Source organism: Borostomias antarcticus (genome assembly GCF_949987555.1).
Source record: "Borostomias antarcticus genome assembly, contig: scaffold_371, whole genome shotgun sequence".
Classification (NCBI taxonomy): domain Eukaryota; kingdom Metazoa; phylum Chordata; class Actinopteri; order Stomiiformes; family Stomiidae; genus Borostomias; species Borostomias antarcticus.
In genome coordinates this window covers 10,001-27,500 of record NW_028176473.1, presented here as the reverse complement: position 1 = coordinate 27,500, position 17,500 = coordinate 10,001, and the positions used below count along the sequence as shown (strand labels likewise).

The 17,500-nt window shown below is 45.5% G+C and overlaps 1 protein-coding gene across 1 annotated transcript in view; it reads left to right on the top strand.

The window, feature by feature from the left end:
- LOC311328451 (succinyl-CoA:3-ketoacid coenzyme A transferase 1, mitochondrial-like) overlaps positions 1 to 17,500 on the top strand; it is a gene marked incomplete at both ends in the record, with an annotated part of 42,774 nt that overhangs the window by 20,284 nt on the left and 4,990 nt on the right. The window contains 3 exons of the mRNA XM_084462420.1: positions 423 to 517; positions 8,922 to 8,970; positions 9,094 to 9,166. Of these exons, the coding sequence (XP_084318546.1) occupies positions 423 to 517; positions 8,922 to 8,970; positions 9,094 to 9,166 (217 nt within the window). The remainder of the gene's footprint in view (positions 1 to 422; positions 518 to 8,921; positions 8,971 to 9,093; positions 9,167 to 17,500) is intronic.

Below are 17,500 nucleotides of genomic sequence, written 5' to 3'. Positions count from 1 at the left end.
AGGTGTTAGACTCCCCCGGTAGGCTCTGAACTGCACCAGTCAGGATGTTCCAGGTGTTAGACTCCCCCGGTAGGCTCTGAACTGCACCAGTCAGGATGTTCCAGGTGTTAGACTCCCCCGGTAGGCTCTGAACTGCACCAGTCAGGATGTTCCAGGTGTTAGACCCCCCCGGTAGGCTCTGAACTGCACCAGTCAGGATGTTCCAGGTGTTAGACCCCCCCCGGTAGGCTCTGAACTGCACCAGTCAGGATGTTCCAGGTGTTAGACTCCCCCGGTAGGCTCTAACCTGCACCACAGTCAGGATGTTCCAGGTGTTAGACTCCCCCGGTAGGCTCTGAACCAGTCAGGATGTTCCAGGTGTTAGACTACCCAGGATGTTCCAGGTGTGGAGGCGTTTGTTCCTTGATGAAGCTCCTCTCCAGCTAACCTGGGGATCGGCATCCCCATGCTGGCCAGCAACTTCATCCAGCCTGACATCACCGTCCACCTGCAGAGCGAGAACGGCATCCTGGGATTGGTACGACCTTCTTGTTTCATCCTTCTCCACAGGTTCAGGCTTTGATGCACCAAGGCTCTCCAGTATTGAAATGCAGTCCTAGTACTTGGCCTGTAGCCGTTCTCCACTTTATGAATATTCATAATAGCTAGTGGACATGTCACTTGAACTCCCTACATTTATGTCGCTTTATTTATTTATTTTTAACGAAATTTCTTTAATACTTTAATATTCTCCTAGGCATTAGTAGTGAGGGACTAGTACAGTGGAAACCGCTAATAGTGATCACATCTGTACATGTTATCACGCGTATCACTATAAGCAGATGATTATTAGGGCCCGAGCACTGGCGGTGGAGGCCCTATTGAAATTGTAAGGATTATTATTATTCTCCTTCTCCTACCTTCTACCTTCTTCTTCTCCCCAAACAAATGCCTTTTTGGCAGCCTAAACATCGATGAAAACGGATGAAACTTTGCGGATACGTCAGTCAGGGTGAAAAATGTGATATTTCATGGGTGACGGAAATGGGCGTGGCAAAACGGCTCAAGAGCGCCCCCTGGAAAATTTAAAATGGCGAGCCCCACCTTTCAGTTTGATGTAGGCGAACGAAATTCGGTGGGCATATGTAGTTCAACGAGACACACTAAAATGTCTCTTGGACCTATACCCAACATCCAACAGGAAGTCAGCCATTTTGCTCTTAATGTGCCATTTTGTCCTTGTTTTTACCATTTCCATGCCTCGTACTTCAACGAACTCCTCCTACAGATTTCATCCGATCAACTTCATATTCGGTCAGCTTCATCTTAAGACCTTTGTGATCAAAAGGTAAAAAAAATAAATAAATAGAGTTTTCACCAAACACCCTTGCCGTGGCGCCCCGCCAAATTCTGACATTTCGCCATAAAAAGTCCTCATAACTCCTCCATACATTATCCGATTTGTCCGATATTTCTCACGCTTCATGAAGGTTCTGTCCTGAACACATCTATGTGTCAGTTTTGTGTCATACTTATGATGCCACCTATTGGTGAAACAGGAAGTCCTCAAAACTCCTACATACAGTATCCGATTTGCACCAAATTGCTGACGCTTCATGAAAGTTGCATTCTGAACACATCTGTAAGTCAGTATTGCGTCATACCTACAGCACCACCTACTGGTGAAACAGAAAGTCCTCATAACTCCTGCATACGTTATCCCATTTACTCCAAATTGCTCAGGGTTGATGAAGGTCGTGTCCTGAACACATCTGTAGGTCAGTATTGAGTCATACTTATAGCTCCGCCTACAGGTCAAGCAGGAAGTCATCATAACTCCTACATACATTGTCCGATTTACACAACATTTCTCACGCTTCATCAAGGTACCGTCCTGAACACATCTATGCATCGGTATTGAGTCACGCATAGAGCGCCACCTACTGGTGACAGGAAGTTTCTCTCAGTACTGGACAACGAAATAGCACACCCTTTAACGGCGCCCCGCCCCGACATGCGTGGGGTGCGAGGGCCGGCTCACTGCTGCTCGTTATAACTGCATTTTACAGCCTCCTCCCTGTGCAGAAACACAATAATGCTCTCTCTTTAATTATCTTATGGAAAATTAGAAATGTGTCCCCTCCAGGCTTTCTGACCATGTTTCTGCCATTGAAGGGGGCAGTACGTTAGTAGACATTATCAATCCACTTGACGAGAGCAGCTTCAACCAGGTACGCGTTCAAGAACATTTTTGCTGCTGTATTGGCTCATTTTTGGCAGTTTGATCAGCTTCAAGGAGATGCTTCAAATGAAAATGAAACTGAAATGAATGAAATAATTTTTCCTGTCATGATTTCAGTGCATGCAAGACAGAAGGACTAGTAGAGATGGACTAGTAGAGATGGACTAGTAGTAAAGGACTAGTAGATGAGGACTAGTAGTGAGGGACTAGTAGTGAGGGGCTAGTAGAGATGGACTAGTAGAGATGGACTAGTAGTAAAGGACTAGTAGATGAGGACTAGTAGTGAGGGACTAGTAGTGAGGGACTCTTAGAGATGGACTAGTAGATGAGGACTAGTAGTGAGGGACTAGTAGTGAGGGACTAGTAGTGAGGGGCTAGTAGATGAGGCTTGTAGTGAAGGACTAGTAGTGAGGGACTAGTAGTGAAGGGCTAGTAGATGAGGACTAGTAGTGAAGGACTAGTAGTGAAGGACTAGTAGTGAAGGACTAGTAGAGATGGACTAGTAGTGAGGGACTAGTAGTGAAGGACTAGTAGTGAGGGACTAGTAGAGAGGGACTAGTAGAGATGGACTAGTAGTAAAGGACTAGTAGATGAGGGACTAGTAGTGAGGGACTAGTAGTGAGGGACTAGTAGTGAGGGACTCTTAGAGATGGACTAGTAGATGAGGACTAGTAGTGAGGGACTAGTAGTGAGGGACTAGTAGTGAGGGACTAGTAGTGAGGGGCTAGTAGATGAGGCTTGTAGTGAAGGACTAGTAGTGAGGGACTAGTAGTGAAGGACTAGTAGAGAGGGACTAGTAGTGAGGGACTCGTAGTGAGGGACTAGTAGATGAGGGACTAGTAGAGAGGGACTAGTAGTGAAGGACTAGTAGTGAAGGACTAGTAGAGAGGGACTAGTAGTGAAGGACTAGTAGTGAGGGACTAGTAGAGAGGGACTAGTAGTGAGGGACTAGTAGAGAGGGACTAGTAGTGAAGGACTAGTAGTGAAGGACTAGTAGAGAGGGACTAGTAGTGAAGGACTAGTAGTGAGGGACTAGTAGAGAGGGACTAGTAGAGAGGGACTAGTAGTGAAGGACTAGTAGAGAGGGACTAGTAGTGAGGGACTCGTAGTGAGGGACTAGTAGATGAGGGACTAGTAGAGAGGGACTAGTAGTGAAGGACTAGTAGTGAAGGACTAGTAGAGAGGGACTAGTAGTGAAGGACTAGTAGTGAGGGACTAGTAGAGAGGGACTAGTAGTGAGGGACTAGTAGAGAGGGACTAGTAGTGAAGGACTAGTAGTGAAGGACTAGTAGAGAGGGACTAGTAGTGAAGGACTAGTAGTGAGGGACTAGTAGAGAGGGACTAGTAGTGAGGGACTAGTAGAGAGGGACTAGTAGAGAGGGACTAGTAGTGAAGGACTAGTAGTGAAGGACTAGTAGTGAGGGACTAGTAGAGAGGGACTAGTAGTGAGGGACTAGTAGAGAGGGACTAGTAGTGAAGGACTAGTAGTGAGGGACTAGTAGAGAGGGACTAGTAGTGAGGGACTAGTAGAGAGGGACTAGTAGTGAGGGACTAGTAGTGAGGGACTAGTAGAGAGGGACTAGTAGTGAGGGACTAGTAGTGAGGGACTAGTAGAGAGGGACTAGTAGTGAGGGACTAGTAGTGAGGGACTAGTAGTGAGGGACTAGTAGTGAAGGACTAGTAGTGAGGGACTAGTAGTGAGGGACTAGTAGTGAGGGACTAGTAGTGAGGGACTAGTAGAGAGGGACTAGTAGTGAGGGACTAGTAGAGAGGGACTAGTAGTGAGGGACTAGTAGAGAGGGACTAGTAGTGAGGGACTAGTAGAGATGGACTAGTAGTGAAGGACTAGTAGAGAGGGACTAGTAGTGAAGGACTAGTAGAGAGGGACTAGTAGAGAGGGACTAGTAGTGAAGGACTAGTAGAGAGGGACTAGTAGTGAGGGACTCGTAGTGAGGGACTAGTAGAGAGGGACTAGTAGTGAGGGACTCGTAGTGAGGGACTAGTAGTGAAGGACTAGTAGTGAGGGACTAGTAGTGAGGGACTAGTAGAGAGGGACTAGTAGTGAGGGACTAGTAGTGAGGGACTAGTAGAGAGGGACTAGTAGTGAGGGACTAGTAGTGAGGGACTAGTAGTGAGGGACTCGTAGTGAGGGACTAGTAGTGAAGGACTAGTAGTGAGGGACTAGTAGTGAGGGACTAGTAGTGAGGGACTAGTAGAGAGGGACTAGTAGTGAGGGACTAGTAGTGAGGGACTAGTAGAGAGGGACTAGTAGTGAGGGACTAGTAGTGAGGGACTAGTAGTGAGGGACTAGTAGAGAGGGACTAGTAGTGAGGGACTAGTAGTGAGGGACTAGTAGTGAGGGACTAGTAGAGAGGGACTAGTAGAGAGGGACTAGTAGTGAAGGACTAGTAGTGAAGGACTAGTAGAGAGGGACTAGTAGTGAGGGACTAGTAGAGATGGACTAGTAGTGAGGGACTAGTAGAGAGGGACTAGTAGAGATGGACTAGTAGATGAGGACTAGTAGTGAGGGACTAGTAGTGAGGGACTAGTAGAGATGGACTAGTAGTGAGGGACTAGTAGAGAGGGACTAGTAGAGAGGGACTAGTAGAGAGGGACTAGTAGTGAGGGACTAGTAGTGAAGGACTAGTAGTGAGGGACTAGTAGTGAGGGACTAGTAGAGAGGGACTAGTAGAGAGGGACTAGTAGTGAGGGACTAGTAGTGAGGGACTAGTAGTGAAGGACTAGTAGTGAAGTACTAGTAGTGAGGGACTAGTAGTGAGGGACTAGCAGTTAAGGACTAGTAGAGATGGACTAGTAGAGATGGACTAGTAGTGAAGGACTAGTAGTGAGGGACTAGTAGTGAAGGACTAGTAGTGAGGGACTAGTAGTTAAGGACTAGTAGTGAGGGACTAGTAGTGAAGGACTAGTAGTGAGGGACTAGTAGAGATGGACTAGTAGAGAGGGACTAGTAGTGAAGGACTAGTAGTGAAGGACTAGTAGTGAAGGACTAGTAGTGAAGGACTAGTAGTGAGGGACTAGTAGTGAAGGACTAGTAGTGAAGGACTAGTAGTGAGGGACTAGTAGTGAAGGACTAGTAGTGAGGGACTAGTAGAGAGGGACTAGTAGTGAGGGACTAGTAGTGAGGGACTAGTAGAGAGGGACTAGTAGTGAGGGACTAGTAGAGGGACTAGTAGTGAGGGACTAGTAGTGAGGGACTAGTAGAGAGGGACTAGTAGTGAGGGACTAGTAGAGAGGGACTAGTAGTGAGGGACTAGTAGAGATGGACTAGTAGTGAGGGACTAGTAGAGAGGGACTAGTAGTGAGGGACTAGTAGAGATGGACTAGTAGTGAAGGACTAGTAGAGAGGGACTAGTAGTGAGGGACTAGTAGTGAGGGACTAGTAGTGAGGGACTAGTAGAGAGGGACTAGTAGTGAGGGACTAGTAGTGAGGGACTAGTAGAGAGGGACTAGTAGAGAGGGACTAGTAGTGAGGGACTAGTAGTGAAGGACTAGTAGTGAAGGACTAGTAGAGATGGACTAGTAGTGAGGGACTAGTAGAGAGGGACTAGTAGTGAAGGACTAGTAGTGAGGGACTAGTAGTGAGGGACTAGCAGTTAAGGACTAGTAGAGAGGGACAAGTAGAGAGGGACTAGTAGTGAGGGACTAGCAGTTAAGGACTAGTAGAGAGGGACAAGTAGAGAAGGACTAGTAGTGAGGGACTAGTAGTTAAGGACTAGTAGAGAGGGACTAGTAGTGAGGGACTAGTAGAGAGGGACTAGTAGAGAGGGACTAGTAGTGAGGGACTAGTAGTGAGGGACTAGTAGTGAGGGACTAGTAGTGAAGGACTAGTAGTGAGGGACTAGTAGATGAGGACTAGTAGTGAGGGACTAGTAGAGAGGGACTAGTAGAGAGGGACTAGTAGAGAGGGACTAGTAGTGAGGGACTAGTAGTGAGGGACTCGTAGTGAGCGGCTAGTAGAGAGGGACTAGTAGTGAGGGACTAGTAGTGAGGGACTAGTAGAGATGGACTAGTAGAGAGGGACTAGTAGTTAAGGACTAGTAGAGAGGGACTAGTAGTGAGGGACTAGTAGTGAGGGACTAGTAGTGAGGGACTCGTAGTGAGCGGCTAGTAGAGAGGGACTAGTAGTGAGGGACTAGTAGTGAGGGACTAGTAGAGATGGACTAGTAGAGAGGGACTAGTAGTTAAGGACTAGTAGAGAGGGACTAGTAGTGAGGGACTAGTAGTGAGGGACTCGTAGTGAAGGACTAGTAGTGAGGGACTAGTAGTGAAGGACTAGTAGTGAGGGACTAGTAGTGAGGGACTAGTAGTGAGGGACTAGTAGTGAAGGACTAGTAGTGAGGGACTAGTAGTGAGGGACTAGTAGTGAGGGACTAGTAGAGAGGGACTAGAAGGGAGGGACTAGTAGAGAGGGACTAGTAGTGAGGGACTAGTAGTGAGGGACTAGAAGGGAGGGACTAGTAGAGAGGGACTAGTAGAGAGGGACTAGTAGAGAGGGACTAGTAGAGAGGGACTAGTAGTGAAGGACTAGTAGTGAGGGACTCGTAGTGAGGGACTCGTAGTGAGGGACTAGTAGTTAAGGACTAGTAGTGAGGGACTAGTAGAGAGGGACTCGTAGTGAGGGACTAGTAGTGAGGGACTCGTAGTGAGGGACTCGTAGTGAGGGACTAGTAGTGAGGGACTAGTAGTGAGGGACTAGTAGAGAGGGACTAGTAGTGAGGGACTAGTAGTGAGGGACTAGTAGAGAGGGAATCCGATGTGGCGAACAGCTCTTCAGCTAGCTAACGTTAGCTAGATCATTTGATGTGCAGCCTAATAGTGGAATGTCAGCTCTCATGTGTAATAGAGTGCTTTGTGGTTATGGTTAAAAATGATGCAACAACACCATCTAGCTGTAGGGTAGACGACGTTGTGACAGTGGGATTGCGCGTTGCACTACCCAGACTGTTTTGCTTGATCAATAAAACATTTTGGGTGATTGATTTATGCATATAACTCATACCAAGTTATTAGCTTTAGCTACTCTGCTCAGCTAGCTAGCTCCTATAAACTTGTCGCTAGCCTTAGCTAATCTGCTTAGCTGTCTAGCTACTAGCTTGCTGCTATGAACTTGTCTAAATATGTAGCTAACGTTAGCTAGCTAGCTCTTGAACTAAATTTTCATCATATCGTAATTATTTGCGGAACGTGGAACGGATCGTGTATCAAGTTTGTCCAAGTGGAGTTGCCATACATGACGGATCAGGCGTGCATGCGCAGATTCTATTGGAACCGATCGGGCAGCTGGAACCGATTGGGTACTGACAGTCCCTCCCAACCTTTGGGTACTGACAGTCCCTCCCAAACCTGTATTAGTCTCCACTGAGCTCTGTTGTGTGAGTCAACAAAGGCTGCTGCTCTTCTAGCGCTGTCTGTTGGGTCCTTGTTGACAGGAGGACATATATGGAGGACCAAAACTGTCAAAATTAAAAATAAACACATAAATAAATAAATGACTCAACAAATGACCAATAAATAAATGAATGAATAAATATGCACAAAAATAAATGAATAAATGAATGCATTAATATGTAAATAAATACATTAAGTTTGATATAAATGTATAAAATTATATATGTATTGTTTGATTCATTATTTCTTGCATTTATTTCCATATTCATTTATTTATTTATTTATGTATTTATTTATATGTACTTTTGTACATTTATATCAAATTTAATGTATTTATTTACACATTACTGCATGCATTTATTCATTCATTTATTTATTTTTGTGCATATTTATTCATTCATTTATTTATTGGTCATTTGTTGAGTCATTTATTTATTTATGTATTTATTTTGACAGGTTTGGTCCTCCATAGACATACTCTAGGCAGCGCTACGTGTTTGTCGTGATTGAGTGTTGTCCTCTCTTCTCTGTCTCCATCTCCTCTGCTCTCTCTCTCTACCCATGCCTCTTCAACTTTCTTCTCCTTCTCTCCTCCTCTGCTCTCTCTCTCTACCCATGCCTCTTCAACTTTCTTCTCCTTCTCTCCTCCTCTGCTCTCTCTCTACCCATGCCTCTTCAACGTTCTTCTCCTTCTCTCCTCCTCTGCTCTCTCTCTACCCATGCCTCTTCAACTTTCTTCTCCTTCTCTCCTCCTCTGCTCTCTCTCTCTACCCATGCCTCTTCAACTTTCTTCTCCTTCTCTCCTCCTCTGCTCTCTCTTTACCCATGCCTCTTCAACGTTCTTCTCCTCCTCTCCTCCTCTGCTCTCTCTCTACCCATGCCTCTTCAACGTTCTTCTCCTTCTCTCCTCCTCTGCTCTCTCTCTACCCATGCCTCTTCAACGTTCTTCTCCTTCTCTCCTCCTCTGCTCTCTCTCTACCCATGCCTCTTCAATGTTCTTCTCCTCCTCTCCTCTCCAGATGTGAGGATTGCTCCTTTGTTGAAGGGAGAGAAAATCAATGCTTCATCTAATCAGAAACCTGATTGTGTCTGACCGCTGACTCGTGAGAGCATGGTCAGCTTGAGTGACTTGATGATTGAGCAAGTGTGTGTGTGTGTGTGTGTGCGTGCGGATGATGATGTGTGTGTGTGTGTGTGTGTGTGTGTGTGTGTGTGTGTGTGTGTGTGCGTGTGTGCGTGTGTGCGTGTGCGTGTGTGCGTGCGGATGATGATGTGTGTGTTTGTCTCGTAGGGTCCATACCCCACAGAGGAGGAGGTGGATGCTGACCTCATCAACGCTGGTAACCTTCTGAATAAGAACAGAAAACCTGCACATTATTGTTATACACTTTGAGATTAATTGTTAAGTATTACTCATATGTTTGACAAAACTTGTGTGTGTGTGCGTGTGTGTGTGTGTGCAGGTAAGGAGACGGTTACTGTTCTTCCTGGGGCGGCCTACTTCTCCAGTGACGAGTCCTTCGCCATGATCAGAGGGTAAGAGATCCATTCATCCATCCATCTATCTCATCCATCCATCTCATCCATCCATCATCCATCCATTATTTGATTTATCTATAGCCTTTATTTAACCAGGTGAAAGCTCATTGAGACACTGGGTCTCTTTTTCATGTGTGACCTGGCCAAGAAAGCAGCAGTCTGTCATAAAAACAGTAATACAACATACAGTTCCATAAACATGATAAACACTTCAATACAGCAGACCCAGTCTGACAGAAATAAACAAAAGGCATCAGCCACAGCAGAACCAGCTATAGGAAACATTTACACTCTCCTTAGCAGAGCCAAGACTTTTAAACTCCCCAAGGGGCAGTAGAATATCAGGGCCAAGAGAACTAGTAGCCTGCTCCATGCCTCTGGAGCCCAGGAGGAAAAGCAGACCTGCTGAGATCCATAAGGGCTCTGGGTGCTTTAAGATGCAAGGCAAGTTTATTTATATAGCACATTTCAGCCACAGGGCAATTCAAGGTGCTTTACATGAGACATTAAAAGCATTAAAACAAAAAGCAAGACATTATAGACATTTAAAACAAAAGGCAGGACAAATTAAAAGCATTAAAACAAAAAGCAAGTCATTATAGACATTTAAAACAAAAAGCAGGACAAATAGAATACAGGAATAAAAGTTAACGTGCAGTATACTGATAAACATAACTCCTCTTAGAAAGCAGTGGCAAACAGAAAAGTCTTCAGGCTTGTTTTAAAAGAACCAAGAGTTGCAGCAGACCTGCAGTTTTCTGGAAGTTTGTTCCAGATATGTGGAGCATAAAAACTGAATGCTGCTTCTCCATGTTTTGTTTTAACTCTGGGGACAGAAAGCAGACCTGTGCCAGACGACCTGAGGGGTCTGGATGGTTCATAGCATATGAGCAGATCAGAGATATATTTTGGCCCTAAACCATTCAGTGCTTTATAAACCAACAGCAGTATTTTAAAGTCAATTCTTTGACAGACAGGAAGCCAGTGTAAAGACCTTAGTACTGGTGTGATATGCTCTACTTTCTTAGTCTTAGTGAGGACTCGAGCAGCAGCGTTCTGAATCAGCTGCAGCTGTCTGATTGATTTTTTAGAGAGACCTGTATACACGCCGTTACAGTAGTCGAGTCTACTGAAGATAAACGCATGGACAAGTTTTTCCAAATCCTTCTGGGACATAAATCCTTTGATCCTTGATATATTCTTCAGGTGATAGTAGGCTGACTTTGTAATTGACTTAATGTGGCTGTTGCAATTCAGGTCTGAGTCCATGACTACACCAAGATTTCTGGCTTTGTTTGTGGTTTTTAGCATTGCTGATTGGAGCTGAGCGCTGACTTTTAATCGTTCTTCTTTGGCTCCAAAGACAATTACTTCAGTTTTATTTTTGTTTAGTTGGAGAAAGTTCTGGCACATCCAGTCATTGATTTGTTGAATGCACTTACTCAGCGCTTGTATGGGATTATAGTCTCCTGGTGATATAGTGATATAAATTTGTGTGTCATCTGCATAGCTATGGTAACATATTTTGTTGCTTTCCATAATTTGAGTTAGTGGGAGCATGTAAATGTTGAACAGAAGAGGCCCCAGGATGGAGCCTTGGGGAACTCCACAGGTCATTTTTGTCAGCTCAGATTTGTAATTGCCTATAGACACAAAATAGTCCCTGTCCTTTAAGTAGGATTCAAACCAATCTAACACTGTACCAGAAATTCCTAGCCAAATTTCCAGTCGGCCTAGTAGTATGTTGTGGTCTACCGTGTCGAACGCAGCGCTGAGATCCAGTAATACTAAGACTGAGATTTTGCCATTATCTGTGTTTAAATGGATGTCATTAAATACCTTAATTAGAGCAGTCTCGGTGCTGTGATGTGGTCGAAATCCTGACTGGAAGACATCAAAGCCATTACTTAGTACCAGGAAGTTATTCAGTTGTTGGAAAACAACCTTTTCAATTATTTTGCTTAGAAATGGGAGGTTTGATATGGGCCTATAATTGTTCATGCAACCACCTAGTGGATCATATCTGATATTCGCCATCAGTAAAAGACAGCAGGCTACTGAGGTAGAGGGGGAGTTTCCTGATGAGGCCTTTGTACACAAATACAAGTAAATGAAGCTGTCTGTGCTTAAAAAGACAGGACCAGCCCACCGACTGATACAAGGTAGAATGGTGAGTGAGTGATTTCACGTTTGTGATAACACATAGAGAGAGAGGCATGATGAACAGAGTCCAGCTTCTTTAGCACAGTAGAGGCATGTACAAAATATCTCCACAGTCAATCACTGATCAAACAAGTGGCTTGAACTCATTTCTTTCTAGCTTCCTTTGGGAAGCAAGCCTTATTTCGGAAATAAAAACCCAGTATTGGTTTAAGCTTCTTGATAATTAATATGAACAGTCTAAGACAGCTTGTCATCCAACCAAATACCAATGTATTTCTAAGAGGAGACTTTCTCAATGGGGTGCCCATAGCTGTCAGAACACTAACCTCTGTCTGAGAGCGAGCTCTGGTGAATGTCATGAACTTGGTCCTTTGAGCATTCAAGACTCATTTTAATCATAAAATGAGGACTGCAGTGACTGAGAGGCAGTCTGGAGCTCTTCAAAAGCTTGAACCAGAGAGGCAGCAGTTGCATAAACTACTGTCCCATCTGAATACAGATGCAGCTCCAGATGCAGCTTGGCATACAGATGCACCTTTCCCAGGTCATTTATAAAGATACTGAACAACCCTGGTGCTAAAACCCAACCCTGGGACTAGGGCTGGGATAAACGATTATTTTGGTAATCGACTAATCTAATGATTATTTTTTCGATTAGTCACGATTAGTCATTTGTTCCGGTCATGCCTTGAATCTGTGCTTTCTGTGGGCACTGCTCCTCTTCTGGCCTCTAGCTAGAGTATTCCTTCAATAATTCACTTAATTGGTTATCTTATCTACAATCTACACCATCCACTAATTATGTTTTAACTTTTAACCATTAAATGCAATATAAAGTATCCTTTTTTTACTATTTTCAGTCATGATATTTATCATGATATTTATTGAAGCCTAATCATTTATTGTGCACTGAGATAACCTGTGCTACAATCTCCTTTTGTTTACTTGGACTAAAAATAGGGAAAGATAAAAACAGAAAAATGTATTAAATATCTAAGGTATGCTAGAGTATTCCTTCTATAATTCACTGTGCTGCACTGCACTCTCCTACAATTACTTATCATAGTCTACATACATATTTTCAGCTTATGTAGCCTACATATTTAGTTATATAAAAACAACCACAAATCATCACTATGAATTCTGTGAAGTGTCGCCCTGTAAATATTGCATAGCGATGCCTCGTCATTGTATGATAATTCCATATAACTGTACCAACGTTACCGTACATAGGAGTTGGTGGAATGGGAGTTAACGCAGCCCAACTCCAGGATTCCAAGTCGCAGCGCTATCGTCAAAATTAGAAACCCAGTATAAAACCGACACAACGCCGCTAGATTTGAAAACCGGAATTGTTACTTTGAGGACACTTTGAGCTACAAAGTAAGCTAAATTGTTATCACCAAACGTTGTCTGGTTGTATACCTTTACAGTTTTTGTGACGTTGTCGCCTCAGAGTGGGTGTTACGTAGCCCCTTCCTAGCGTTCTCTAGGAGGCACTAAGGACTAAGCACTAGGAGGCTACACTTCACTAACGTAGCCTACAGTACATGGCTGTCTCCCGGCATTCAAACCAGTTGACTTTCAAGGAGTGTAACTAGTCTGTATGATATCTGGCTAAATAAAATGAATAATACACCAGACCAGACCATAATAATACACAACTAAAAGTCCTATGTATGTATGAGTTACGTTACGATACATTAGCTCGTTAGCTACCCGTCTATGCTGCTGTAACGTTACTCTCTGCAGAGCTACTGAGACATATAACAACGTAGCCTACTACCTGCAGCCTGTAGTACATGACATTACTAAACTAAGGTAGTAATGTTTGAAAGATAAAGAGGCATATAACTAAACTCACCGTCCTCCGAAGAAATAGTCCCCGTATGTTTCCTGTTCAAGTGCTTGCATTGTGGTGGTGCCGATATCCAACTGGTTTTTACATAGTTTGCATCACACCATCTCTTATTTTCATTGAAGTACTCCCACACTTTTCATACCTTAGGTCGCACCTTTTTAAAAACGTTAGTCGTTTTGTCACCACCAGCGCTCATCATTAACGTTAGCTACCTATTCCGCACCTGGTTCTTGCTCTGGTTGACAACCACGTTGCTCCTTGTTGATACTTTCTTCTTCTCGGTCTTAAATTAACAGTTGCGGCAGAATTGAAGCGATACTGCCTCCAGTATTTACTGTGTATTTACAGGTACTGTAGCACTAGGTAGCTAATGTGTTAGCGCCAGTGAAAAAAGCACTTGAGAACAGACAACATGAGGGTGAAGTGGAGAAAAAGGCACGACCTAGACTTTAGAATGTGTGGGAGTACTTCACCCAAGACGAGCCCAAAAGGACGCTGCGATGCAAACTATACAAAAACGAGTGAGCATTGTGTAGCATCAGTTAGCATCGTGTACTTTTGAACTTGTCACATTAGAACCGACTTCATCGACGCATAAATTTCACGTTGACGAATCTTCCCAGCCCTACGTGGGACACACCTCTAGTAATCTCAAGCAAGCTAGACTTGTGGTTCTCAGTATAGACACACTGTGTTCTATTAGCAAGATAACCAGTTTACCGCTCCATCACTGAGAAAAGTGTTACTGAGTCTGGCCAAAAACAGCTTGGATCGTGCATTGTGCAAGATGGCGCCTGTGTTGGCAAGCCATCCACCTCGTCTGCTCAGCATATGTTTGCTGTTGCTCTATTTCTCTGTGTTTGTTGCTGTCGGACTGTCTCTACTCTCCCAGTTTATGATCGCCAAGCTCTCCTAAACATCAGAGCTGCTGGGGAGACGTTGCAATCAAAGTACTGTTTGGGTGAACCTGCACGTTTCCCTCCAGTGCTTTCGGACATTCCCGCTCACATGTGGCGCGTCCCCTACGCTTTTCCCCGGAAAAAACGCTTCAGAAGACGGGGAAAGCGGGGTGGCGTGCTTGTGAGGGTCAAGGCTGACCTGCAGGCTTCCTCGTGCGTGACTGATTGTGGCCTCCTCTGTGAGGGACGCTACTTCCCAGTCCAACACTCATTGTGCTCCAGGGGCTGATGGATCCGTCCCATCAACCCCGAGCCGCTGCCGCAGGTGACGGGGTCGGCTCGTCCTGTTACCGGCCAGCTGTCACCGCCCTGCCTGTGTTCCGCACCGCTGATGGTCCCCACTCCCTCTCCTCCCGGCCCGAGGACAGCGCCTGATCCGCCTGCGACTGACGCGCCACCTCACCTGACCTCCCGGGCCTGGTGACGCAGCTCTGGCAGCGACGCTGCCTGCCGCCGGCCCGCAGAGACGTGCTTTCCTTCGGCCGCTGAGACGCGCCGTGCCGTCGGCTAGTGAGGAACTACATCTGCGCATGGCGTTGCTAAACGCTAGGTCACTGGCAAACAAAACGTTCTTGCTTAATGACTTTTTCACCTTTCGTGAACTGGATATTTTGGGCTGGTGAGTGGGCACCGTTTTCCAAACTCCTTTCTCCTGACTGTTGGTTCTTCAGCTCCCCTCGGACCACTGGGAGAGGTGGGGTAGAGCCTTCGGACCACTGGGAGAGGTGGGGGTAGAGCCCTGGTACCACTGGGAGAGGTGGGGGTAGAGCCTTCGGACCACTGGGAGAGGCGGGGGTAGAGCCCTGGACCACTGGGAGAGGTGGGGGTAGAGCCCTGGACCACTGGGAGAGGTGGGGGTAGAGCCCTGGACCACTGGGAGAGGTGGGGGTAGAGCCCTGGACCACTGGGAGAGGTGGGGGTAGAGCCCTGGACCACTGGGAGAGGTGGGGGTAGAGCCTCTGTGTTCAAATCTACCTCACAGTGTTGTCAGACTCCATTTGACACTTATCCCAGCTCTGCAACTGTTTGAACTGAACCTGTCCTCTCACGTCATTTTTGCGGTTGTATATCGTCCTCCGAAAACGAATAAGGACTTTATTCAGGATTTTGCCGATTTTCTGGCTGACGACCTTTTAATCTCTGGTGATTTCAATGTCCATGTGTGCTGTGAATCTAAACCCCTGGTCAATGATTTCGTTAATCTTATTGCCTCTTTTAATCTCATTCAGTTTGTGACCGGGCCGACTCATGAGAAAGGGCACACCTTAGACCTTGTCTTATCACATGGTTTATCCGTGTGTGTGTGAATAAAATCTGTGAAACAGCATGCATTTCCGACCATCTGCCTGTTCTATTCCCTGCCCCTATCCCCTGTTCGAGGGTAAAAACCTGTTTCCACACGCTGCCTGCACGCTATAAACCCTCAGACTGCATCGCAGTTTTCATGTTTAATGAACTGTCGTGCTCTCTGGATGGTAATCGCCCTATCAGTTCTGAGGAGCTTGTAATTATTTTTAATTGTGTACAAATATCTTGGACTGTTGCCCCTTTTAGATCTAAACGCACTAAAGCACGTTCTGAGCCATGGTTAAATGACTCCACACTCACTCTGAGACGCTCTGTCGCCGTGCTGAGAGGAAGTGGAAAAAGGATAAGCTCTATCTCTCTCTCGAAATTCTGCATGAATGTTTTTCAGTCTACCAGAGAGCCGTTAAAGCTGCCAAAATGGAGTATATATACAATCTTGTCTCCAATAATAGTCACAAGCCTCAGGTAATATTCAATATTTTTTAACTCCCTTGTGAACCCAAGTGATAACTCTCCCGTGGTGCCATCGCCCACTCTCTCTCTCTGTGAGAGCTCTCTTACATTTTTTATTGAAAAAATGTTCTGCTCTAAGACCAGCTGCTCCCATGCATGTGGCCCCTGGGCCTGAACCCTCCATGTCCTGGATCAGGTTGAGCCAGTATCCCTCTCCTCACCAGTATCCCTCTCCTCACTATCTGCTGTCCTGGATCAGTTTGAGCCAGTATCCCTCTCCTCACCAGTATCCCTCTCCTCACTCTCTGCTGTCCTGGATCAGGTTGAGTCAGTATCCCTCTCCTCACCAGTATCCCTCTCCTCACTATCTGCTGTCCTAGATCAGGTTGAGCCAGTATCCCTCTCCTCACTATCTAATGTGGTTAAGAATGTACGGCCTTCAAACTGTCCCTCTGATAGCATTCCTTCTCGTCTTTTTAAAGATGTTTTTGGTACCGTGGGGTCCACTGTTCTTGTTCTGATAAATACCTGCCTTAGCTCAGGGTTCCAGCTGCTCTTAAACACGCCATAGTGCAGCCCCTTATCAGAAAGAAAAACTTAGATCCTTCTGTTCTGTCTAATTTTAGGCCTATCTCACAGTTGCCTTTTCTGTCTAAAGTTTTGGAGAGAGGGGTTTCAGCTGCAATGATTTCTTGTTGCCCATGGTATTTATGAAATGTTCCAGTCTGGTTTTAGACAACGCCACAGCACTGAAACAGCCCTTTTGAAAGGTACCTCTGCTGTTCTGGTGCTGCTTGATCTAACTGCTGCTTTAGATTCTGTGGACCACAGGATTTTATTATCACGTCTAGAACACTGTGTTGGCATCTCAGGCACCGCCCTTTAATGGTTCCAGTCCTAGCTGACAGATCGGAGCTTCTCTGTCCACCCAGGAGAGTTCTCCTCATCCACAGCTCCTCTCACCTCCGGGGTCCCTCAAGGATCCATTTTGGGCCCTATCCTTTTTTTGATTTACATGCTGCCGCTGGGGTCAGTTTTTAAGAAACATCACATCTCCTTCCACTGCTTTGTAGATGATGTGAAGATCTAGCTTCCTGAAATCAAAGGGCAAGGACTCCGTACGACCACTGCTGGACTGTCTACGAGATGTCAAATCCTGGATGGACATGAGCTTTTTAAATCTTAATGAAAGTAAGACTGAGGTCATTATGTTTGGTCATGACCCCTCACACTGTACCACTGGTTTGTTGGGCCACTTCTCCCCAAATATCCATTCCTCAGTCAAAAATCTCGGGGTGACCTTTGACATTTATTTTAAATTTGACAAGCTAGCTCTGTCATAAGAACCAGCTTCTTCCAACTAAGGCTTCTTGCCAAGGTAAAGGGCTATCTCTCCCCCAAAGACTTAGAGAGAGTAATACATGCTTTCATCAACACTCGCCTTGATTATTGTAATTCTTTGTATGTTGGTATTGACCAGTCACTGATGCGTCGCCTGCAGCTTGTGCAGAATGCAGCAGCTCGTCTCCTTACTGGCAAGCGGAAACGCGACCACATCACCCCAATCTTGGCCTCGCTCCACTGGCT